General features: G+C 44.4%; 4 protein-coding genes across 9 annotated transcripts; 3 read left to right on the forward strand and 1 right to left on the reverse strand.

Annotated features, from left to right (window-relative positions):
• Nucleotides 1–181: 181 nt before the first annotated feature.
• On the forward strand, nucleotides 182–3,038 carry si:ch73-345f18.3 (uncharacterized). Its single transcript, XM_037475115.2, has 4 exons — nucleotides 182–320; nucleotides 673–751; nucleotides 919–1,140; nucleotides 1,246–3,038. Exons 1-4 carry the CDS (start codon nucleotides 267–269, stop codon nucleotides 1,632–1,634), a joined length of 744 nt encoding a protein of 247 aa, XP_037331012.1. The 5' UTR covers nucleotides 182–266; the 3' UTR covers nucleotides 1,635–3,038.
• hycc1 (hyccin PI4KA lipid kinase complex subunit 1) lies at nucleotides 2,899–18,131 on the forward strand. 6 transcript variants are annotated; one of them, XM_037475113.2, is made up of 12 exons: nucleotides 2,899–3,061; nucleotides 8,303–8,384; nucleotides 8,609–8,710; nucleotides 8,847–9,026; nucleotides 9,807–9,887; nucleotides 10,003–10,118; nucleotides 10,586–10,681; nucleotides 11,383–11,499; nucleotides 11,821–11,908; nucleotides 12,870–13,032; nucleotides 14,090–14,424; nucleotides 16,091–16,229. In XM_037475113.2, the coding sequence occupies exons 2-11, from the start codon at nucleotides 8,334–8,336 to the stop codon at nucleotides 14,386–14,388; spliced, it is 1,293 nt and encodes a 430-aa protein (XP_037331010.2). In that variant the 5' UTR covers nucleotides 2,899–3,061; nucleotides 8,303–8,333; the 3' UTR covers nucleotides 14,389–14,424; nucleotides 16,091–16,229. The 6 variants fall into 6 exon arrangements, with proteins under 6 accessions (XP_037331010.2, XP_037331011.2, XP_037331007.2 ...); XM_037475114.2 differs by having other exon boundaries at nucleotides 14,090–14,433; nucleotides 16,091–16,225; XM_062558418.1 differs by lacking the exons at nucleotides 2,899–3,061; nucleotides 14,090–14,424 and adding exons at nucleotides 4,132–5,457; nucleotides 7,001–7,133 and having other exon boundaries at nucleotides 16,091–18,131.
• A 466-nt stretch (nucleotides 18,132–18,597) lies between these two features.
• On the forward strand, nucleotides 18,598–20,843 carry tomm7 (translocase of outer mitochondrial membrane 7 homolog (yeast)). The gene is made up of 3 exons (XM_037475027.2): nucleotides 18,598–18,778; nucleotides 20,138–20,186; nucleotides 20,451–20,843. The coding sequence occupies exons 1-3, from the start codon at nucleotides 18,676–18,678 to the stop codon at nucleotides 20,464–20,466; spliced, it is 168 nt and encodes a 55-aa protein (XP_037330924.1). The 5' UTR covers nucleotides 18,598–18,675; the 3' UTR covers nucleotides 20,467–20,843.
• A 215-nt stretch (nucleotides 20,844–21,058) lies between these two features.
• On the reverse strand, nucleotides 21,059–22,936 carry LOC119219687 (interleukin-6-like). The gene is made up of 5 exons (XM_062558641.1): nucleotides 22,900–22,936; nucleotides 22,344–22,555; nucleotides 22,137–22,235; nucleotides 21,902–22,045; nucleotides 21,059–21,726 (listed from the first exon to the last, which is right to left on the reverse strand). Exons 1-5 carry the CDS (start codon nucleotides 22,934–22,936, stop codon nucleotides 21,517–21,519), a joined length of 702 nt encoding a protein of 233 aa, XP_062414625.1. The 3' UTR covers nucleotides 21,059–21,516.
• Between the last annotated feature and the right edge of the window lie 800 nt (nucleotides 22,937–23,736).

The following is a 23,736-nucleotide window of genomic DNA, read 5'->3' on the forward strand; positions in this document are numbered from 1 at the left end:
TTTTGGTAGTTTGGAGTTATTTGTGTTCCCTTTCAGTTATCAGAGAAGTGTCGGAAGACGTTTAGCTCGCCGCACCTGTGGTGGTGACACCTGTCTGATTCCTTCCTTATCCGTACAAATATCCAGTGTAAACATAACCAGGAAGCTGCACGAGTCGTGAGCCGCATGACGCTGACGTCATTGGGAATGTGCAGACTGCAGATGCATTGTCATAAATAAATGACCTGAAAGTAAATTGAGAGCGAGCTGCGGAAGAAAAAATAAAAATGCTCCGTTCTCTCTGCTGTTGCTGCGTCTCGAGTGAAAACTCCGACACCGAGGTAAGGACGCGTGTTCATTGACTTTCATGTAAATACGAGCGCTTTCTGTTCAAGCTCAGGCGAGGCACTTGATCTCCGCGTTGCTTCGGTGAGATTCCTGGATGATACTGGATGAGAATGGCGACGTCACAGAAAAGTTCCTTTTACCGCCTTTGGGTTTGGTCTCACAAGGCAAGAAAGGGTCATTTAAAAACGGTGTCGTCCTGTCAGAAACACAAACGGGTAGATAGGTACAAGAACCTTGAATTATGGGTGACTTTGTGACATTGTTATTACATGTGTCCAGGTGAGCCTTGTCAGCTCTTCGTTAAAAACACTGTAAAGAAAAGGCCATTCTGCTATTACCTTTCAGAGGCAACCTCTCCTGCACCCAGCACCTTCTGACCTGAATGGAGCTGGATCTGCCCGACAGACCCGGCAAGCACACAATGGTATATAACCTCTCTAAATCCTCATGTGCCCCCTTCTCTCAGAACTGTTCACTAGCCAATGGCGACGATTCATTATGAATTGAAACTACGTGTGATCTTTTGTGTGTGTTTGACTTGTGTGCTTGCTGTGTGATACTTCTCCCCCCCCCCCCCCTCCCTCCATCCAGATGCACCGACAGTGAAGCAGATGGGCAGGCTGGTGATGAGGCGACTGTGTGTGCCCGAGTTAGACCAGAGGTTTTCTGACATGGCCGAGACCTTCAACGAACAGCACGAGAGCTACGAAGCCATGGTCCGGCATATCAGAAACCTGCGTCAGAGCTCTGGGTGCAACCACGATGATACACTTTCACTGGCCGAGTGTCTGGACACCATCAGAGATGAGCATGGTAAGTGAGAGCTCCATGCTAGGACCGGGTGGTTTCCTTACTTCCATTCACAGTTTCCATGTTTGTTTTTTTCTGTTTCAATCTTTCAACTCTCCCCACTTCCAGAGACCAGGTACAGGGTCTCCCTTAAGATGAAGGGCTATGACTTCACCCTCAGTGTGGTTCCTGTGGGTGAAGGTGAGGAGGAGCCACCACCTCCACACCTGCAACTGGCTCAGAATGAAATGAAGGGCACCTCTGAGTGTGCCAAAGCCACCGTCTCAAAGGGTACCACACTTCAAGAGTTAGTAGGCTGGCTTCTCCGTAGCAAAGATCAAATGGCTGAGCGAGTGAAAGAAGCCGCAGGGACTTACCAGGAGCAAGGACGACTCAATGAGAACCTGGAGGAGAACCTGAAGGAAGTGAGGAGGGCAAAACAGTTGTCGCTGGGATACAGAAATCAGGCCGGGAAGGTCCTCACCGAGGCCGCTCAGCTAGCAGGGACTTGTCTGTAGTTTATGCATATGTTAGATTGCTAATTTGAATCCGTCAAATACAATACACAGGTACACAATTTAAGTGATTCCCAGAGGTTATGCACAATTATGCACATGGAATGTCTTAGAAACGTGCCACATAAGCTCTTTACTTTGCAGGTTATTGCAGCCTGCGCAATAACACAGTAAATTATATTTTTGTTTTGAATGTTAAAATTTGGCAGATATTCACATTAACACTAAATCTGAGTGAAAACAATATTTTCCTGGATTGATGTAATCCTTCCAGCTAAAACTAGGGGGCGTTGTAGCCTTACTTTTATATTTTAGCAGCTGCCACTTTAGTCCGTTTCTCAGAAATCCCACTACATGAATAAATATTCCTTAAATTACAGAATCGGATATCTAAAGTAATTGATGTGTTACTGTGTTTTAGAAAGTTATACTTGATTAGACACTTGCAGATCTTTTCGATAAGGAAATATTTTTCTAATTTCTTCCATAATGCACTATCGGGATCGGGTTGTCTCAGCAGTAATGGCACAGGAATTGTGACTGTCTCTGTAGTATTTTGCTAATCTAACATTCGGAGGAAACAGATTTGCTGATTGTTATCCACATAAAAACAACGTCCCATCTGCTATTAATGTGAAAGCAAACCAACACATGTTCATATGTCATCTTGATAATTAATTTAGGAAAATCCATTGTTCCCGAGGTCATGATCAAGTGGTCATGCATTATTTAAATCGTACTACATTGATTCCTGCTTTTGCCTTACACTTTAAGGATGAATGTGGACTAATGTAGCAAGTAAAATCTGTAGATGGATTAAAGTAAATTGAAAAGATTGAAGAATATTTTTGATTTCGTTAATAGGCTATAGGCTATATTGGTTATGTCCTATAACTTTTAAATCCTTATTTGTGCGAGAACATTTTTTATAAATAATCATGTTTAAAATTCCAATATATGAATCATATGCACTTACTGAATTATGCCCATTCCATTGCAGTTTATTTGCTGCATTATGATCAATTATGACTAGAATGCAGTCATAAAACAACCGTCAATAAATTATTTATGGGACTCTTTAGAAGCGTCTGTGGTAAATAACTGCTGTCAAAGAGCAGTGACTGACAGCGACAACCTACCAAAGTCGTTAAAGTTATTAACAAACAGTCAAGAGTCTTGAACTTGATTGGATGCTACTTTTAGGGGGCGCGGCAGGTAGATGATATACTACTCTCTCATTGGGTCAGACGCCTGTCACTCTGTGGTTCCGCGTCTAAGGTTGTATGAGTAGAGAAAGTAATGAAGATGGAAGGAGCTGATGCTGATGAATTATTGAGGAGATTCATGGAGTAGCGGAGTGATAGCAGTGTACTCGTCTCATCGGAACGATAGATGACAGCGACGCCAGGAAATTTACCGATAGCATGCCCGTAAGTAACAGCAACTTCCCCAATTGACTTGGTGTCGCGCCTTAGCCGAGCTAGCTAACTAGCTAATCTAAAAGCAACCGCGGTGACAGCTCGAAGTCATCCCGCAAGGCGAGACGGTGAGAGCGTGTGACGGCGGAGGATTACTTTACATTCTCTGGCTGATGCCGCCGAACAAACGCACCGAGAGGGGCCGGCTGGGAGGGATCATGTGCCAGTGCCCGGACACACGTCCGTCCCGTCTGTTGTTTTCAAACGCAGCTCGTTACCAGTTGTCATTGTGGGAAATAAGCGGGCTAGCACCGCTTGGGGACCACAGTTACGACTCCCAATGTGCTGGTTATACATTATGTAATGAACCCCCGCTAACAAGATGCTAAGCTTCCCAAATGTGCTGCTGTTTTTCCTTCTATAGGAGATGAAGTAACATTTGTCGTGGCTACAGACTTTGTACCTGACTTGATATTTATTAACAGCTCCTTGCGTGTGGATACGTGCGTGTGGTCTGTCAAGACCTTGTTAAAAAAAAAAAAACTTACCCCGTGTGTGTGTGTGTGTGTGTGTGTGTGTGTGTGTGTGTGTGACCGAGCGACACGAGTACAGCAAATCCACAGAAACTAACACTGCAGACTGGTGATGATGGATAACGAGGTTTCACTCATCGATGAGATCTTTCCTCTGTAGCACCCAGCCGGCTCAGGGGCTTCCTGTCCGATGGGTCACCAGTGTGAAGCTTTGCTGCAGAAGCCCCTACGGCCGACCTGCCGGGTTGAAAAGACAAACACAATCCGTGCCCTTCACAATGGCTACAAAGGCCGTGCTCCTGGTCGTGCGCCAGATGCAGTTCCAATAAGATACTGTTGTAAAGCTTGAGTCACAGGTTGTCCTTGCCGGTCATGTACGCGCGTGTTCCTCTTTAGGGAGAGGCTTGTCCCTTTTGGACAGGTCTGTTGTGAGGATGACTTTGCAAATGTGTTGTGTTGTTGGGATGTGAGTGAGTGTGTGTGTGTGTGTTTGTCCGTGCACGCGTGAAGTGAAACGTGCGCGCCGGCTTGTTAATGTGTGGCCTTCCTGGCTGCTGGTGTACTTAATGTTTTTTGACAGCGGAGCCCGGCAGGTCGTTATATCAGCATCACAGCTAGAGTCACCCGTGCCCGTTGTTTCATGAAATACCACGCTCTCCTTTGAGCAATGAAAACTGTCTCAATCGTTTCTCATTTCATTCTCTACCAATGTCAAGTACAGAATCTGGGACATTTAAAGTTTCATTTTACAGCAAAAATATCTGTAGGCATGGATACTTGCAGATGTAGCATGTTTTAGCTCAATGAAAAATATAATTAAATGGGGAAATTGCAGAGCGTGGAATTCGACAATCATGAGAGACATATCCCCATTTTTAGCCTGAGACAAGTGGGAAAAAGAGAGAGCATTATCTGTGAAGTTAATCATCGGTCTCTTTGGGCTCACAGCAGAAAGACGAGGAGTTGAAGGGGCGAGATGAGGGACATCGATGCACCACTGGCTTAGAAGCAACAGAGAAAAGAGCGTGGGCGCTATAAGAGGATTCCTCCCTGGCAGATCTCTGTATACGTCTCGCTCAGCCCTCGAACACCAGGAGTCGTGTGTGTGAGAGAGAATTAGACGTGGTTGGTGGGTAAAAGCAGAACTCTTTTATGCTCTAAGGAGGTGGGAGGCGGGCCAAGGTAGTCCAAATAAAGAATATAGCAACATGGTACTAAAGTAAAAAGATGTCATTACAAAATGCAGCAAACCGACTCCTCTGAATGGTTCACCTACAGCTTTTTCTCCCTTTCATCGGGAAGTGATCTTGGAGTCCGGTCCAGCTTGTTGTAAATAGTTGACTGTTGACCTAGTTTGTAGACTTGGGTGGAGTCGTTGCTTTTAGTTCCTTGTTCTGAAGTAGGTGCCGATAAGCAATTTATTTGTGGATTTGGTGTGTCTGCACGGTTGGGAAAGCTGAAGATACATTACTAGTTTACGTTTGTTTTTTGATCAGATCTATTTTACTCTTCGTCTTCATGTAGCTTTGATTCATTGAGGCAGTTGTTGTTTTCATTGTTGTCAAAGCCACCTAACCAGTAGTCTTTGTCGCCTGCACCTTGTGCCAAAGAAAGGAAAAAAAGCAGCTGAGGCAGCTCGGTCACTCTCAAAACCACCCACTTTGTCTCTCTCTCTCTCTCTCTCTCTCTCTCTCTCTCTCGGCTTCCTTTCTTCCTTGTTGGTCGTCTCTCTTCCTGAAAGAAGTTTTACCAAAACCTAGGCCAATGTGAAATAGGAAATGAGGTAATCAGCGGGGAGTGGTGTAGTTTGGGTATCCCCCCCTAATTCATTCTCACTCGGACCCGCTTAAGTTCTCCACCAGCCTTCGCAGAAAGGTATGTTCTAACTTCACTACTGAGCACTGCAAGGCTCTTTTCATATTGCTGCATTGGGTTTTATATGAATTGCCACAAAGTTGTGTGTGTCTGTGTGCGCCGCAAATGTTATTTTTTTTTTTGGTCAGGACAGTTGAGCACACTCTCAATAAGGATTAAGAATTCAAACTTAAAGGATACCTGCTTGTGCTGTAAGAAGTCTTTAGAAGGAGGAGTCGGAGTCAAGCTCATTAGGGTGTGTGCGTTTGTGCGCGTGTGTGTGTGTTAGAAAATGTATCGGGTGGGTGTAAATTCAGGGGGAACGAGCCGTCGACTTTAGCTGGCTCAAGGGTTTTGTCACACCAGACACACACACACACTTGTGCAACGCATGACGCATTCTCACTCCTTGGCAAATAGTTTGCTGTATCAGAGCTTTGCGTTGGTGGAAAAACTCAGTAAGTCTGAGCTAGGCTGCTAAACACTTGGGTTAGATCTGTTTCTTCATCCTGTGTTCATTGTTTGTCTGACACACGTGTGTCAGAGCCTGTGAGGGTTGCCTGGGGGAAAAAAACCAATTACAACCTAATGAACTCTTCTATTATTGTTCCCGCTGCCTCGCTCCTTTTGTGAGTTATCAACCCCTTGGGTTTTTCTCCATGGCTTTGATATCGCACCCCTCCATGCGCGCAGTTCTTCCTTCCTTTGTCTATTTGTCAATGCCTGCGCTCTACCACCCTCTGCCCCTCTCCTCCCACTTGTTCACTACTTCCCCCGGGTTGTGACTTGTGCAGCCTCCTCGGGCACTTGTCCTTAACTCTGGTTCATCGTGCGGCTGCATGGACGAAGCTTTCATTCATTTCTATCATGACGTTTACATAATGACTCCTTCAAGTCCCCCAGACCACGACGGAAGCGAATCATCAACCTGATGATGAAATAATTACCCCTGTAGGGTCCTCCCAGAGCACTTAGTCGCTATTTTCCTTCAACGGTTGCTTAAGCCCTTCTGCTTTGTGTCTGTAGAAAATGGACACCTTAAAAAGACACAGCAGTTGGTGGTGTTTGTGTACACCTTGGGACGTACATCTCTTTTAGAGTAAATCTTCATGTTTATTAGTGTATAATAAAATGTGGACTGAGCCTGATGGATCGTTATTCTGGGGAGGAGAGGTGTTGTTGCTAAGGCTACACAAAAAAAAACATTTTTGAGGTTATTTTGAAAACGAATTATCTTTTAAATTTATTTTCAAATTCATTTGATGGTGATATCTTCAAGATTTGCTAAACAATAAATGTATTTAGCAGCAGTAGGAGTTAGAGGGAAAATAATTGTTGACTTTTACTTTAGAAGGTTGATTTATTCATGTTTACATCATTCAAATCACCATTTCGTAACACAACTGCATCCCGTCACTGTCGTTATGTACTGTTGACCCCTCGGCCGCTGCCTTTTTGTGTCTCTGAACTTTCTTCTGAGCCTCTTGCTGAGCCGGGAGGTAAATATACTACATCGGTGGGCGGCCTCCGATTTTAGTCTCCATGTATTGTTTTCTGGATTCAGACGATGCCGATGACAAACCCCAGATGCCAGCGTGGACAGAGTTGACTGGTTGAAAGCGACTCTGTAGGAGGAACCCTTCCATTGAGGAAGACTGACTCACCCGCTGTAATCACAGCCTTCACTTTGTGATTCGGTGAGCCTGCCATTTAAACACACATGCTTCAGATATCACTGCCGTCCTTGTAGTCTCCCGCAGCTTGAATGAGCGGAACAACAAAGGACTAATTTCTCTAAATGGAGGCCTTTCTGCTGAATAATCCCCCCCCCCCCCTCCCCTTGTAATTTCTGTCATTGGTACGGTCCAAAAATAGACACCTGGCTGCTATGGAGGGACTATGGGCCAGAATAATGTAAAATGAAGCATTTGGATGTGTGAACGATTAGATTAAAGTAGGGAAGAGGGTTAGAGAGAATGAAATGTCAATGTGTTGGAGAATAAGCGGAAGGGGAAAAAGTGAGGATGTGAAAAACAATCAACATATTTTTCTCCATTTCTAATTACACACATGCATGATGCATGTCAGTTTTTTTTCTTCCTTTTGATAATCCTGGTGATTGAAAACCGACCCTATAATCGTTCCAATCAGTTTTTCTGGTTTGAATTCATTAAGGGAATATTGTGTGTGTGTGGCATCACAGCACTTAGTAAATTGTTGGGAGTGGAAGGGTTTTTTAAATGTTTAATTCTGCCACCTGCAGCTCAAATCTAAGCATGCGACAAGTGTGCACATAGAAGGATTCCTCCTCCCTCTTATTTTTCCCTCCGACTCCGTTAGCAGACATACCAAACATGGACTGTTTCTGCATTCAACAGCCAATGTTGCCTCATGGTTCCCGAGCACAGGCAGGACATAGCCTGCCCCCAAATGGGATTGCTGGTGAAAAATGGATAATCCATCCTTTGCAACGAGGCTGTTGGGAGGCGAAAGGAGTTTTCTTCAGCAGAAAGCATGTCCTATAGTGAATGGCAAAGTTTATTTTCCATCCTTGATTCATATTTGGTCCTTTTGAAATGTTATTGTGGAAACTGGACAAACCAAACTCCCGAGAGAAAACAATTGGTTAACCGAGAATGTGTGACTGCCTCGTATTTCTGGAGAAGGAAACGGAAGAGCCAGGAGGGGCAAGAGACTTTTGCTTCCATGGAGTATTAAATGTGATTCTAATATTGTTACGAGGACACCAAATAATGTGAGGAACGCAAACATGGAGGAACCTTTGTGCAAGCTGTGAATTAATCTTTTTTTGTGTGTGTGAATAATAATGCAAAGTGTGCTTAAATAGTATGTTTTTCTCTTGCAGGTAGAGGTGACTCCACTGCAGATGAGGGAACATGTTGGCTATGGACCAAGGAGTGGTGGAGGATTGGCTGTCAGAATTTAAGGTACTGCTTACTGACTGTGTTCATTAGTGCAAAAAGACAGGTTTAAAAAACGTTCACCCCGAGCCATCATATTGATCAGTTTTTGGACTTTATAATGATATTGGGGATCTTGATGTGAATCAAAAGTGTCAAACTGAAGTTTATGATGTTCAGGACACACTTCTCATATTGACCATCTTCTATTGTATTTCAACTGTGTGTGTGTGTGTGTGTGTGTTTTTCAGACCCTCCCTGACAGTGCTGTTTCCCCCTATGCTGCCGCACTAAAAGACAAAGGTGCCCTGGTCCCTGCACTCTACAAGGTCATCAGAGAGAACTACAGCGATGTACGGACGCACACTTTTTATATTTTATCACTCGTTGTAAAATCCGGACGTAAGCTGTTGCTGTGTTTCAAATGCCACGTTAACTACTCTATTTTTGCACCATGTGCCCACGTTTTTTTGGCTTTCATCTCAACAGTTGCTGGAGCCAGTGTGTCACCAGTTGTTTGAGTTTTACCGAAGCGGTGAGCCGCAGCTGCAGCGCTTCTCGCTCCAGTTCCTGCCAGAGCTCCTGTGGAGCCTCCTGTCCGCCAGCGCAGCCAGAGACCCTCACACGTCGGGCTGCATCGAGGCGCTGCTGCTGGGCATTTACAACCTGGTAGGTGGTGAGGGGGGGAGGTGGACCAAGCTGTCTGTCTGTCTGTGTTTTCCAGGCCACATCCTTACATCGCAGCTCTTTACTTATTACCAGTAAAGGAGAGCTGTTTGTGTTAACACCAATAAACCGGTGCAGTGTGATTGGTCCGAGGTAAGAGACGGACGTTAAGAGAAGGTCCTCGTAGGCAGTGGGCGTAATCGTACGGTTCCAGAAGCCGGTGACACTCTGTTATCTGCAATTATGTTCCGTACTTTCTGCATGTTCTGCTTGCACGGAGTATGACAGGAAATATGGGTAGCAAATGGAGGGATTAAAACACAGTGACTGTTCTTTACATAATATGGAATTGTTGCTCCTTGCAAACACCCTTAAGCATCCCACAGAGATGTCCGCCCTAGTCATTATTAAAGGCCGTATTTTCATCTGTTTTGGCTGTCTGTGTTCTATCCATCAGCTAAGTGCAATGTCCCCGAACTTCCTCTCTGAATAGCAGAATAGGTCAGCTGTCACTCAACGCACTGGCTGGCTCTTATTAATCTATTTGACATTAACATGCACACGGGAGACTGTAAAATCCCAGGGTTAGTGCGTAAACAACACACACACCCAAGAGCAGGCTAATTTGGGTAACAGACCCTGAGGTCCACACGCAAACACCCACGTTTAACAATGAGTGCGTTGAAGAGATAAATACATTCTTTTGAGGTTTAGGACGCACGTCTGTTTTAGTTCAGCTACATAAACATTTTCTTATTGTCTTCCTGTCTTTATCTTTCACAGGAAATAGTTGATAAAGATGGACAAAGTAAAGTATTATCTTTTACCATCCCATCCCTCTCTAAACCGTCAGTGTACCACGAGGTGAGAAACTCATACAAATGGACTCGACACTTTTTTTTTTTTTTTTTTTTTTTTTGGCTTTTGCGGAAATGTTCAGTTAAAAAATAAAACCAATCCACTTGGATCTCCCCTCTAGCCCTCAGCCATTGGCTCCATTGCCCTTACCGAGGGGGCACTAGCCAACCACGGGCTGAGCAGGGTGGTGTACAGCGGGCCACACCTCCAGCGGGAGACCTTTACGGCACAGAACAGGTAAGAGGCCTGATGGGCAATCCTTGTTCTAGACCATTTTAGCGCAACCTACCTAAAGTAGCAGTAGCTGTTGGTAGTTTTCACTGACTCTTGGGGACACTACTTGTGTGGAAGAAAGCGTTGTGTGAGGCAGCTGATAAAGTGCCTCAAAGTGATTGAGACTAGACTTGAGTTTGATAATCTGCAGACGTGGGTGTAGAAACAACAGGTCTTATCAGACCTGTAGCATAACGCACACTAATCTGCGTCGGCAGGTAAATTGCACTGTGGGTGACGTACTGTAGGTTTTGACACGGGATGCATGCAATAAAAAGAGAGAGATCTCATATTCTCCCAGAAGTTGAGTTCCGCCTTTGTAATCTTTCAATCTCTTTGACGGTATGTCGATCTACAGAATTTCACCTGATATGTTTCAAACTTGTCGTGATTGCGACGTAAATTTATAACCGTATGTTTGTGCCGTTAAGGTTTGACGTGCTGACCTTTCTGCTGCTGTGCTACAACGCTGCTCTCAGCTACATGACCTCCACCTCCCTCCAGTCCCTCTGCCAGCTCAGCTCCAGGTAAAGAACACACACGCACACCAGTTCCCCATTGTGTAATGATGATCATGTCCTTCCCGATGGTGTTTTCTACAAGGCTACTTGAGTAAGGCTAAACATACATACAGGCGCTCGCTTATCACATCCTCTTATAGACTTTGTGAGAGCCAAGATATCGCTATGCGGTGAAGAGCTGTGACGGAAACACACACACACACACACGCGCACACACGCCTCTCTGCTCAGGGACTGGCAATCTGCCAACTGTAGCTGAGCATTGCTCTAATAAGTACAGTGCTAAAGAGAAGTCATGAGCTTTGATTTCCCCATGGAGGTTTGATGTGTGTCAGCTCTGTGCAGTACACAGCAGCTCCTACAGGTTCAAGTGTGCAGGTGTTACCTCAGATTTAGTTGAATCCTACTTTGTTGCAACTTGTTTGGTTGACTGTTTTGAAAATGATGAAATCTTGCACTCTGGAATTATTCAGGACTTTAAAATATTGTGGGTAATGCAGTAAATTATTTCTAGATCATTACATGGTGTGTGTTGTTTATTCAGGAAATCACTCCTTTTGTTGTGTATCACCTCCCTGCAGGAACTAAATTGTCTTAATGGCGCTGCAGCCAAGTGGCTCAGCTAAGTGGTTCCCCCCCCTGGTTGAAGATTTCCTGTTTGACTGATGCAAGCCCTACTATTGTGTTTCCTCTTTGCTATCCTCCAGGGTCTGTATATGCGGTTACCCGCGGCAACAGATGCGCCACTACAAAGGCATAAGCACGCGGCTGACGGTCACGTCAGAGTTCCTGGTTCAGCTCATCACGGGGATACACTACGCCTTGTGAGTGTTCACACGTGCATTATGACTGATCAGCTTCCTTTTGATGGCTTACCTTTTATAGAGGATCTCCTTAAAGCCCGCTCTGTCTGCCCTTATTCAAATTGTGACAATAATAATGTAACAGTGTTTCTTTAAAAAGGTTGTGACCATCATTGAACATGCTCACTTTGTATTTTGTGTATTTTTTTTTAATCATCAGGCACTATTGTTTACATTTATTTTTACAAGCGTGTTCTTTGGATTAGAGAGACATTAGCGTGTGTCCTCCACTGGGAACTTTACATCTTCACGTGTATTTGCATTGAATGTTTTGGTGCACAGGTGTAATGGGGAGGTTGAACTGGGATCCAAAGCGCTGGATGACGTTCTCTATCGGGCCCAGCTGGAGTTGTTCCCTGAAGCTTTATTGGTGGGTATTTTTTCTTCTACAATCACATCTCTCCTTTTGGTCGTGCAGTCTGTGTGTGTTTGTCAGAGAGAGAGAGAGAGCATGTGATTTTGACGCACATGCTGGCGCATGGTTTGATTCATGCACACTAGGCTGCATTGTGTTGGTCTTGCTCTGTCGCTCGCTTTTGCTCTCTCTCTCTCTCTCCATGTGTGTCAGAGACTGCAAGCAGAATGTAATCCCACTAGATTATTTACATGCTTTTCACTCTGCTCCACTAAGCTATAATCCTTAAGGCCCAGGAAGTAGAAGATTGACCCTAAGCACGCAGTATTACTACACAACTTAAGGTGTGCTTCTCCACAACAATCCAAACACGCAACCTTTGAATTCCCAATGATCACAATGCTGATCTCGTTAGAATAAACAAAGCTTTTTGGACAAAGTGTAGAAATGTTAAGATGTATTTATTGGAGTGGAACACACCTGCGATCTGCCCTCATAACATCAACGTGTTGCAGCCTCATGGACAAAGGACATGGTGCGTTGTTTGTGTTTTACACAGCCTTCGAACTGATGTTACGTACAAAACTGTTACGTGATCAATAGCTCCGCTTGGGAATACCCGGCAACTGTCTCAACCGAGAGTTGCATTGAGAAATAGTGTTATAGAGAGCGAAATACAAAGCTTTTCTGTTTGTTTCTTTTCTTTATCACTGGTCTGTTTGTACAAAGCTTTTAGGTTTATGCCTAAATCTGGTGAAATGGGATTATTGATTGGGTTTCTTGGTTACATAAGAAATGTTTTGCTTTCAGGTATTGTGTATTGGGTCGCTGCCTTTTCACTTGGCTCTTTTTCCGTTGTTAGCAAATTCATTTTTTTCAATCATATAGTGGTTGTACAGTCCTGAGACATTTTAGTGAAATCGAAGCGTGCGTCAATGTTGTTTGCTGTGTTTATCAGGGGTTTTTTTGCCCTCAGGTTGGCAATGCCATCAAGTCATCGCTGCACGGCGCCGCGCTGAAGAGCAACAACAAGGAGGGTGCGCGGAGTATCCAGGTGGAGATCACACCCACCTCCTCCAGGATCTCCCGAAACGCTGTCACCTCCCTCTCTATCAGGGGACACCGCTGGAAGAGACACGGTGAGACCATGAAACAAATCGAGTTGTATGGGGAGATAGAGAGAGAGAGGAAAAGAAGAGCTCTCGCATCCACTTTTCACATTTTGTAATCACATTTCTACGGGGTAATAAAAATAGAGATGACTAAAGAACAAACCGACGCCAAAGGAGAGCGAGAGAGAGAGAACGATGTTAAGATCTCTTCATTATTCACTCAACGTAGCATCTCATCTCCTTCCAGTCACAGTGTACATCAGTGTTGTTGCCATCAGACCTTTCCTCAGCTTGGGAACGTAGCGAGTGCTCTCTCCCTCCTTTTGAGCAGCTCTTTATTCAAAACCGTGACTTTCTGTCCAATTCACAGATGGGATAAAACCAGAGAACAGAAAGTGCTTTCACAGAGCAATTCAGATCAGCTGCAGCGTGTGCGTTAGCGTTTTGTGAGAAAATGAATAGTATTAAGATGTTTGTTGAACAATGAGGCTTTGGGTAAAAGCAGCTCTCTCATAATGCCAGTAGTTCATTGTAAACCACACAGCACAGATGCGGCAGGCCAATTACAGCCCTCAGCCTAGTTTAATGAGCAGGTTTCACGTTGGGCCCAACCTCCCTTGTTCATGTTATGGATCCGGCTCTTTGGTGCCCGTCTCCCGAGCTTCTACTTTATGCGTAAAGTTTGTGTCACAAGCAGACAATGAGGGGGGAAAAAAGTACTATTAACTTTTAATTAGTACGAAGAGGGATGAGTGAGACATTTGAGTCCATTTTATTAGTGTGTTCATGTTCACCTCCAAATTGCATGTACTTTTACCATGTGTTCTATTCTGATCACTATGATTTTGTCTTTTTATTTTTCTGCCATTACATTGATTACCTCTGTTTGTCTTGTGTCACCGTGGTCGTGTGTGCCTGTGCACACGGCCGGCTTTTTTTGTGTGTGTCTTTTGTGTTTGCATCGTATATGTCTTTCTTTCTTTCTGTCCATCTGTATGTGTTGTGTTGTTACATCCTGCTACCCCCCACCCCCCACCCACCCCAAAATGCTCTCTTTTGGCACACCCCCTCCCTCCCCCACCAGAGTCCCAGGAGGTGAGTGTAGACAGTGATGCAGCAGTGGGGGGCGTGGCCATTCCTGAGATCAATGTGACAGGTGTGACCGGCGAGCGAATGCCCAACGGAGAGTCCCTGCGGCCGCGCAGTGACGGCCGCGCTCACCCTGACTGCGACCCGCTGGGCGGCGCCTCCGAGGTCAGCATGGATCACCGCGGCCATGACTCTGCCACGCGGGGTCAGGAGGTCAGGAGGCAGAAGTCCGTGAGGCGAATGGTGGAGAATGAGGGTTCTGGGTTGGCCTCCACAGGGAGGAGCCAGTACTAAGGTCCTGCCCCTCCTTCCCACTGCCCCACTCCAGAGGTAACCTAGGTAACCGTGTGTGTGGGGCCGTGGTCTCAAAAGCTGCATGATGGCTTCCCTCTTTTTTTTTTAACCTGTGGCATTGGGCTCCACCATCTTCTCTTTGCCTAATTGCACTGTTCCTCTCATCTGTCAATCCAACGTCACTCATTCATTTACTCTCTCCTTTGTGGCTAAAGCTTCCTCATGAACATCTACAGCTGAAATTCCTTAATTTATTATTAAAGCTCTAACTGAATAACAGATCAATAACCTAATAAAAATGCATAATAATGAAATGCGCAAGTGATTTTATGTTGACCAAAATTAAGTGGATCCCATTCAACGCAGTTAAACGTAATGGCAACGGTTTTAAAGTAGCAACGTGTCACATTTAGGAGGATCTATCGGCAGAAATTGAATACAACTTTAATGTTAATGTAACGTAGAACCACAAAAATGAAAAGAAGCGTGACTTTTAAACCTTTTTAAACGTGTATGAGGTGTTCATATTCACATAGTTCTCCTACATTCAGTTCCAGTTGGTTGGAACCTGCTACCTCAGCACTAGACACAACCTAATGCTACACACTGCATCTTTAAGAAATAAATAAATAGTTTAATCGACATTTTCTAATAGAAATGACACACATCACGTTATGCATGACATAACACTGTAAACTCTTCTGCTGGCTGTACCTCGCTTAGTAAATGTCGTTCTTGAGGTCAGGTCACTGATAACCAAAAGGCCTGATGACCTTGAATCATTTTTTTTCTCAGATGTTATCTGTTAGCTGCGCCAGTATCAGGAGATGAAATGCTTACAGTGCTGTTTAGGCATCTTAGACTCCTGGGTTTCACTGGAAATATAAGTAAGCCGGGGTGTCTCTCGCCGCACGCCTCAACACGTGACTCCTGGGTTGCATCTGGAAGAGACGACTTCCTCCCGAGTGGTAGCTAGGAGCTGAGGAAAGATATGCAGGTCTTGAGTCATCCGAATCAAACGCTGTTCGAACTGTTAAATGTTGACGTGAAAATGACCCTGAAAAATCTGACCATGAAAGACTTTAATGGGACCTGCGTATCTATCCGATCACCAGCTGTTCACAGGTGTTCCGTCTCAGTGATTGTATCAGATTAAAGGTGTGTATTTGTGAATAGGCGGGTGGTTGGCCACTCGCACAGCGGGACCAATGTTTAAATGAGTGTGTGTCGTACAGGTTTATACGTCTCTGGCTTTTCTGTACGCCTTCCTCTCCCTTTGTGGACTTTCCTCAGTTTACGCTCTTGGACTCTGTCCTCTCCTGCCCTTGGGACAAAAACACACACACACTCCTCCTCAATGAACCTCTTGGTGTTGTCTGGCAGCGCTGCTGGTTAAACTAACCTGTGTTCGTGGACACTGAAGGTGGCAAGAAGTTGACTAAGGCTACAGTGTGAATGTTCCACCTGCTGGACAGTGAGAGCTCGTCTGTCATGCAGCCCGACTGGTTCTGCCACACATGCAAAGTGCGTGATCATGTGTATTGATTTTAAACTTTTGTCAACGCTAGTAATAAATAATATAATAATAATAATCAGATCCTATGGGCTGGATGGCAGAGGAACTTATGTTTTCATCTGCAGGCTCTTGTTTTCTTATTTTGGTGCTTTTTGTCTTGTCTTTCTTGCTCCATCTGTCTCACAGACGCGGTGGATCTGGGTTCCCCGGATGAGCTGATGGATATCTCGGAGTTGGATGAGGGGGTGTGGCCCGGCAGGATGGGGCCGGACATTACCCCACCCACCATCACAATTAGCAACAGTGTCACCACGTTGAACCTGGGGGCCAAGGCCATGAAGAAGTGTCGGCTCGGCGGGCGCACCAGCAAGGACAAGGAAGCGGGCCCTCTGACAATAAGTCGGGCCGCCAGCGAGTGCGCCGAGCTGTCCGTCAAGCGACTGACGCTCACCTCCAGCCAATCGGTGCCCAAGGCCGGAGCTCTCACCAGCTTGACGCGCACCGCCAGCGCCGTCTTCTCGCGTTCCTTCGAGCAGGTGGTTAGCAACAACGCCGCTCCCACCAGCAACCACACCGCCTCCGAAGTGGGCCGCTATTCATGCAGCCTGCAGGAGGACGGACTGGGGTACTTGAGCCCGGCGCCGAACCACACGCAGCGCTCGCCGACCATCACCGTGCACCTCGGCGCTGACCTTTGAACCCTTTTTGCGACATCCCGTGACCCTGTACCTGTGACCCGGAACTCCAAGCCATGCCAACTGCAGCAGGACAAAAACCCATACACACAACTCTCGCCGCTAACTTTTTTTTAACATGTGATTGTTTGTGCTGTAAAGCCGCCCTGCTCCTCTCCCCCCCCCCCCCCCCCCCCCAGCAGAGGCTCCTCCGGCTACACTGACTTTTATTTGTGAGCCGCTGCCCGTGAAGTTGTGCCAGAAGAGAGAATTGCAGAGCTGCCTGTCTGTAAATGGGTGAACTTGAAACGTATTACTAAAAATGTGGGAAAGTATTTTAATCGGCACTTGTTTGCCCTGCATGGCTTTCCATACATCCATCCTGACCGTGGCCAGGTTTCTCACAGGGCAGATGTTGAGTATGTGTAAGCATGCTCGAGTGTTTGTACAATTGTTTTTAGAATAAAGGCTGCTAATTGTTACAATGTACAAGGTATGATTCTGCAAGTTGAAGCAACTTTCAACTCGTTTAGAAAATAAGCATCGATCCCTTTTCATAGCAATACAAATCTCTCCTATTCAGTGTTTTTTTTTTTTTTGTCAACAGCTTTTTTTTATATGTATATAAAGATAATCTGCATTCTTCCTCAACACATCAGGAAAAAATGACCACTCAATAATCAACCAGTATGCTCAGAATATTTTTTTGTTTACGGTATTGTCATTGAGATGGAGAAGCAATATTTGTGTCCTTTCCACTCGCTCCTTTAAGTCCCTTCCTGAATTTCGATTGCAAAAATAGAACTCCCAACTACTCGCACATGACAAAGATGATTTTGGGGGAATGATTGGTGTGATGATGTAAGTATTGCATTTTGCACTTAAAAGAGCAAAAAAAAAAAGTTGTTTCAATGTTGGTATTTTCTTATAATGAACAATAGAGGTCAGACTCTCAACTGTGGTATTTTTTTCCTGTGAGACATGATTTGTTGTCCCTACACAAAGCCACATACTTCTGCAGAAGCATCTGATGCCCCTGATTTAAAGATGAAAAAAAGTGAACCACAACTGTAACCGAATCTATTCCTGTGTGTTCTGCAGTGGGACATTGTTTGGGTGCAATGAGGCGTCTTTCTTTTTTCTCTGATCCATCCACCACTCTAGCTGTTTGTGGTACTTTGGTGACGTGTTTCCTGTGTCCCTCCTTCTTGTTCGCATCGTTATCATCACGTCACAAGACGCGGTGAGACACTCTTGTACCAAAAATGGAATTCAACTCCACCCATCTGCTACGTTTGGTTTCCTAAATCAAGCTCCCCCACCCTCAAGCAAATGTCTATTCAGTTGTCAGTGTGCTCGAGCTGTCGAGTGCCCACAGCTTGGTGGAACGATAACAATCATCGCGTTTCTGTATGTGAGTTTACAGAATGTGTTATTGGGAAGTTCGTGTTGTACACCAAACTGTTGTACTTAAGTTGGTTTATATTGGCCTTTCTATGTCTGAAGATTACTCATTGCTACAACATCTCAAAATAAAGTGTTTCTATATTTCACATGTGTGCATTGTTTTTCAAATTCAGTATACTCGTCAAAACACGATCCCGGAAATATTTTTATTTGTTCAGGCCTTTAAGTGTATATATATTTTTGTTTTGTCGACAGCTGTTAAACCCTACGGCTTGAAAATTGGCTGTTTATTGGAATACTTGGTATAGTGTTACTTCTAAATATCCAGACTTAATATAGGCGAGCTGTTACAAGCTATTGAGATGTCTCCCTCAGTAGTTGTTTCGTACTTTTGTGACTATATTTATTTACCTTAACTTTATTTAGAAAAAACATACAACTTAGGGACTTGTCCAACATCTGCCCGCAGAATAATGCAACATGAAACTTCACATCTCGAGATATAGTTTGAGATATAGTTTGGACTTCACAAGTAACTAAAGCTGGACACCGGCGCGCAGTTCCACGTCCATCCCAGAGATGGCGGTCTACAGATAGATGGAGGACCTCCGGTACCAGCCACGTCCCTTACGTCACTTCCTGCTCCTGCTTGTCCTTGGCTACCGCATCGTCGCCGTTCCGGATAAACACATGGCTAAACTGAGCAAAGAAACCAAACAGCGGCTGCAGCAGCTGTTCCAATGCGGACAGTTTGTCATCAGATGGGGTTTTATACCAACCGTGTTGTACCTCGGTCAGTATGCGCACACAAGCAGGGGGAATACGGCGGGCGGAACAAGACGTTAGCCAGCTAGCTTAGCGTTAGCTTAGCCCTCGCCTGGAAATGAATTAACTTCTGTTTGCTTGGGTTTGGCATCCTTAAAAAAAAACATACTTAAATAAATACGATAACACAGCACAGTTCCCAATCCCTTTTTGATATTTGTGTAAAATGACTTTCTTTGCATTGGTATCATGTAACGTTATAACGAGCACTTGGGGCTTAACGTCGTAGACTTGTTAATTTATAGAATCATCTACTATAGAGAAGTCCATTTAAAATGTATCTCTCCCTCCGTAATTTCTTTGAAAGTCACGGATATTTTAGGGATTAGTTAATAGGATTTACCTGGACCGATTAAGCAGTGCCCTGAAATTCCTATAATTTCAAAATGAGACAGATTAGCATTATACCTCATAACGACGTTATGCTCCAGCGTGGCAATAGCACGTATGCTAACTTCGTTCATAAAGTCCATGGTCGCCCCAGAGGAACAGCTTTAAAACCGCACATGCCTGGTAGATATGAGTCATGTCAAATATCTGGTTTTGGTTTCTGCAGAAGAGAAGGTTCAGACGTTTGCACGTGTGACTGAAACTGAAGTTTCAAGTTATGAGTGAATCTAACGCTGATGTCATACTTTCTCCCCTCTCGTTTTTCTTCCCTTTCTTAAACTTCTCCTTTTTCGATACGTGCATTTATCTCTTGTAACTCATCCATTTCCTAAAGGCAGAGTTTCCATCAGTGTCATTTCTTTGTAATCGGATAAACCAGCCGTGATCTCGTCGTGTGGAAGCAATCTTATTAGATAGTTGTTCATCAAGGTTAGAAAGTATGTTAATTTAAAAATGCTTACCTCTCTTGGTTGAATCCTTTCTGATTGGTGGATTGGAGAGTTTTTAATGGACAAATTATCCTTCTCCTTCAGAACATTTTAAAGAAGGTAAAAAAATTAAGTGATGAATTTTGTATTTTTCTCAACAATCTGTTGCATCACGGTGGAAATGACGGTGCTTCCTTTCTGCTCTTGTGGGATGCTCTGAGTCAGACGTGCCTCTCATTCATTCATAGATATAATGTAATATAATCACCAGGGCCCAATTCCAGACAAAATGTAACTCACTGACAGGCTAACGACTCTGTGAAACACATGCCTATGAAGCGCATGCATATTCACAGCTGTGGGCCTAACTGTATCAATGATAGGCTAGTTGCTATGCTATACTTGATAGCTGGTTATGAGGAGTTTTTTTAGGAGGCACTTTTTATTTAATTCAGATTTTTGCTGGGTCACACTATGCTTCAATGCTGCTTTATGTTTTTTCTTTAAAGGTTTCAAACGGGGAGCAGATCCAGGAATGCCTGAGCCCACAGTCCTGAGGTATGTAGAGATGCCTGAGGCTAAAGGAGGTTTTCACAGCTTTGCACCAGAGGAATGGATTTCTTTTAGTGGGATAATTGAAGTGTAAACTAGTTGTACATGTTGATCCAACAGTTGGCAAGAAAGTGCAATTCTTGAATGTAATGCTTTCCACCATTAGTCACCGGATAGAAGTTCACCATGATAAACATTTCAGTCTGCATCTGGGTGAACGATGGAGTTTCGGTAGTCTAATTGAACCTCTTGTTTTTTCTTTTTCTGTAGTTTGCTATGGGGCTGAAGAACATCTCCACACAGCCGGCTCCCTCTCTTCATCGGGACCATGCGACTTACCTGTCATTGGAAATCCGGCACATTATTTTCACGCTCTCAGCCATAAACATACTGTCCGATATCAGGGGAAGCAATGAGTGCATGTTGTGTGAGGCTGTCCGGTTTATGGCCACATATACAGATGTATCGAGAGTGTCTGCTACATGGAAAGAAGATATTTGGATCAACAAGCTCTATTCAAGACTTCATCAATGGACTCCATTATGTGTTGGTGTTTAGTTGGGAATGTGTAACTGTGATGATGTTTGAATTTAACATTCATTCCTTGTTTTCCTTTTTATTTGTAATTTAAGATTTCTGAGAATAAATCCACAAAGAAACGAATCATGTGGTGCATAACATTGATTATGAAAATAGGTAAAACAAATAATTAATGTCATATAGGATGAATCCGAATATGTTGAAGATTGTTGAATGTGTAATTTGGGTTTTATGTTTTTACGGTTGGATGGCGTATATTTCATAGTGTCCTTCATTGGACTGTGCCTATATGGTGGAAATTGACAAAAATCAATGCTTTCTGAGGAAAGAAATCTGTTGCAGTTCTACAACGACATGCTACGTGTTCCAAAGAAGAAACGTGTCTTAATGGATATTTTTTTTATTTCTGCATGAGTACAAAACATTCCTTCCAGTCACTTATTAGTGATGTGCATTCAAAACAGCTAATCCCACTATATCCAATTCAACAAAACCTGTTGAACTACTTAGATAAATACATTTAAATAAATAAAAATTGTTTCAATAAATATTTTTCAATTTCGTTTTATAAAACGTAATGCATTCCTAGAAATGGTGCTCAAGTAATAGAATTTGAATCTATGCTCTAATTAACACAACAATTATATAAAATATAGGGCAAAATTCCATTGAAGTGCACAAAATCCACCATGGATTTTTCGTTGATTAATAAATAACTCTTTTTACCAAGTATAAATAGGTTAAATAAGTCAGAGGTCACAACCGCATTGGATTGATCTCATCTTTAAACTTTGGCTTAAAGAATCTGAAAAGAACCCACGCTTCCCTTCCTCCTCTTCTCCCATTTAGCGATGGCTCGTCTGTTGTCCAGCAGGAAGTGGTGGAGCTGGCGCAGGATGCTGTGGGCGACCATCTTCCTCTGGAAGGCGGTGGTTTGGTCGAGGCCCCTCAGCAGCTGGGCCTCCTGGCTGCCCGTCAGTGCAGCGACCTGTACGGGCTTCCTCATCTGTGGGGCAGAAGTGACGGTTGGACTCGGCGCAAAATGAAAAGCCTTTAACAAATGTATTTTTAATAAATGAGCTACAACCGGCGGTTGAGCGTAACCTTTGCTTGATTATCGAGCTTGGGTCAATGAGGTCGTTTGCTTATGAATAATGCCGTTCTGTGTCATGTTCACTCACCTTCTCTTTGCATAGGTTGATCAGGAGGCCGCTGTAGTATTTGGCCAATGAGCCGATCAAGCTGCCGGGGTACTCCTTCTCCACGTGCTTCAGAAGAACTGTGTAGATGAGAAGGCCGTGGGCTATTCTGTGGAGACAAGCCTCCTGCAGGGAGGAAGATAAACCTCAGTCAGAGCTCAACTCAGGGTCATCTCCCAGTTGCCTATTTTTTTAATCTCTGGGTGAGAGACGGTACCTCGCTGAAGTTGGAGCGTGGGCAGCTTTCCGGGACTGATAAGACTTTGTGGTCGTCAAGAACATTATATTCCACCACATTTTTAAATTCCTCTTCAAACTGAGGTGGGGGAGATAGAGAATAAGTGATGAAGGCCAGACGAGCAGTTTCCTTAAAGTGTTTTCAGAAAAGCCCACTCTTCTATTTAAAAATAAATAAATAACTTACCTCCTTCTTGTGGAGATTGGTCACGCCGAGGACCGCGGGCCAGAGCGGTGAGTCGCTCAGACGGCCGGAGGGCACCACCACCCCCACCACCTCCACCTCCACCTCCTCACCTGAGGTCTCAACTGCCGGGGCCGCGGTGGGCGTTTCTTCTACCGGAGCCCCGGGTGCGTGCGGCAGAAGAGCAGCCAGCGTCACCGCAGAGAGAAGCAGGTCTGTGCGGAGAGGAGGAGGAGGGGGGGGGGGGGGGGGGGGGGGGAGGAAGGGGAGGAAGGGGGGGGGGGGAGGAGGAGGAGGGGTGAGTGAAGGAATGAATGGAAACAGGAAGGAACCGAAAGAAACGTGCGCACCACGGACTGCAAGTCGCTTACTGAAGAGAGAGCGCATGATGAGCTGCTGGGAGCCACTTGTTGAGTCTCCACGTGATGGTGCCGAGGGCCAGAGGAGGTGGATGTGTCTCTGCCGTGAGCTGTCATCTTTATATTCTGCAGTGGAGGCTGCTCCATTGACGGCGATGGGGCGTGAGGAGTGAAGGGATTTCCCAATAACCTCTACGTACCAAATTCCACGTCTGCGTCAAGCATCCGCTGCGGCATCCGTCTGTGGTCATTGGTAGTTTTTGGTCCTCATACGTTAAGATAAGCAGGATTTCATTTTATAAAAAATAAATGAAAAAAAACACGGTTCCAGGAAAGTCGTTATTTTGAATTATTGAAACAGTAATGAAACAAGTTTCAAAAATTCTAGAGGGGAATCCAAATATATTATTAGCCAAATCATTTTGAGGGAAATGCACAAAAGCCTAAATTTGACATTTGTAAAATGTTCTTCTTGTCAGAAGACCAGCTGAAATAACTGATAGTTATGATTGTACTGTCCTTATGAAATGTGGCCATGATTATATTTAGCCAAGTTGAATTAATTGAGGTTTTGCCTTATTCTTGTTCTTTAAGATAAGATATTCCTTATCTTGTGGGACTCTTTTAGTCCCACAATGGGGAAATTCTTAGGATCACGCTATCATCCCTGATGAGCAACACCTCCCCTCTCCTTCCTCCCTGCTGGTGTCAGGCTGCACAACCAAGGAACCACAGGACATTAAGTCACTGAAATCACCACTAAAACACTTAAACATAAGTGCAATGTGCACAGTTGGTTGTGCAGCCTTCTATTTCTGCCTTTGATTTTTCACTTCATTGGGCATATATTTCTCAACTGAATAAAAACAGGTTATTTTCCCTTCAAGTTGGTGGTGAGGCACTGACGTGATTATTTTAATAAAGCATATGCTTCTTAATTTTGCAGTTTCAACCTAGCACCATCTCAGTTTATTGTAATATGAGATTTCTTCAGAATTGGCATTTCAAAATGTGTGTTCTGTCCTTTGTTTTTGTCA

Source organism: Pungitius pungitius, chromosome 17, assembly GCF_949316345.1.
Source record: "Pungitius pungitius chromosome 17, fPunPun2.1, whole genome shotgun sequence".
Lineage (NCBI taxonomy): Eukaryota > Metazoa > Chordata > Actinopteri > Perciformes > Gasterosteidae > Pungitius > Pungitius pungitius.

Coding starts and splice junctions, on each gene's coding strand:
- LOC119219687 (XM_062558641.1), bottom strand. CDS start 22,936: ATGCCGCAGCGGATGCTTGACGCAGACGTGGAATTTG. Junction 22,236..22,343: donor CCAATCTCCACAAGAAGGAG/GTAAGTTATTTA, acceptor CCCCCACCTCAG/TTTGAAGAGGAATTTAAAAA. Junction 22,046..22,136: donor CACGCTCCAACTTCAGCGAG/GTACCGTCTCTC, acceptor TCCTCCCTGCAG/GAGGCTTGTCTCCACAGAAT.
- hycc1 (XM_037475110.2), top strand. CDS start 8,334: ATGTTGGCTATGGACCAAGGAGTGGTGGAGGATTGGCTGTCAGAATTT. Junction 9,888..10,002: donor AACCGTCAGTGTACCACGAG/GTGAGAAACTCA, acceptor TCTCCCCTCTAG/CCCTCAGCCATTGGCTCCAT. Junction 10,682..11,382: donor CTCTGCCAGCTCAGCTCCAG/GTAAAGAACACA, acceptor GCTATCCTCCAG/GGTCTGTATATGCGGTTACC.
- si:ch73-345f18.3 (XM_037475115.2), top strand. CDS start 267: ATGCTCCGTTCTCTCTGCTGTTGCTGCGTCTCGAGTGAAAACTCCGAC. Junction 321..672: donor GTGAAAACTCCGACACCGAG/GTAAGGACGCGT, acceptor ATTACCTTTCAG/AGGCAACCTCTCCTGCACCC. Junction 1,141..1,245: donor CACCATCAGAGATGAGCATG/GTAAGTGAGAGC, acceptor CCCCACTTCCAG/AGACCAGGTACAGGGTCTCC.
- tomm7 (XM_037475027.2), top strand. CDS start 18,676: ATGGCTAAACTGAGCAAAGAAACCAAACAGCGGCTGCAGCAGCTGTTC. Junction 18,779..20,137: donor ACCAACCGTGTTGTACCTCG/GTCAGTATGCGC, acceptor TTTTCTTTAAAG/GTTTCAAACGGGGAGCAGAT.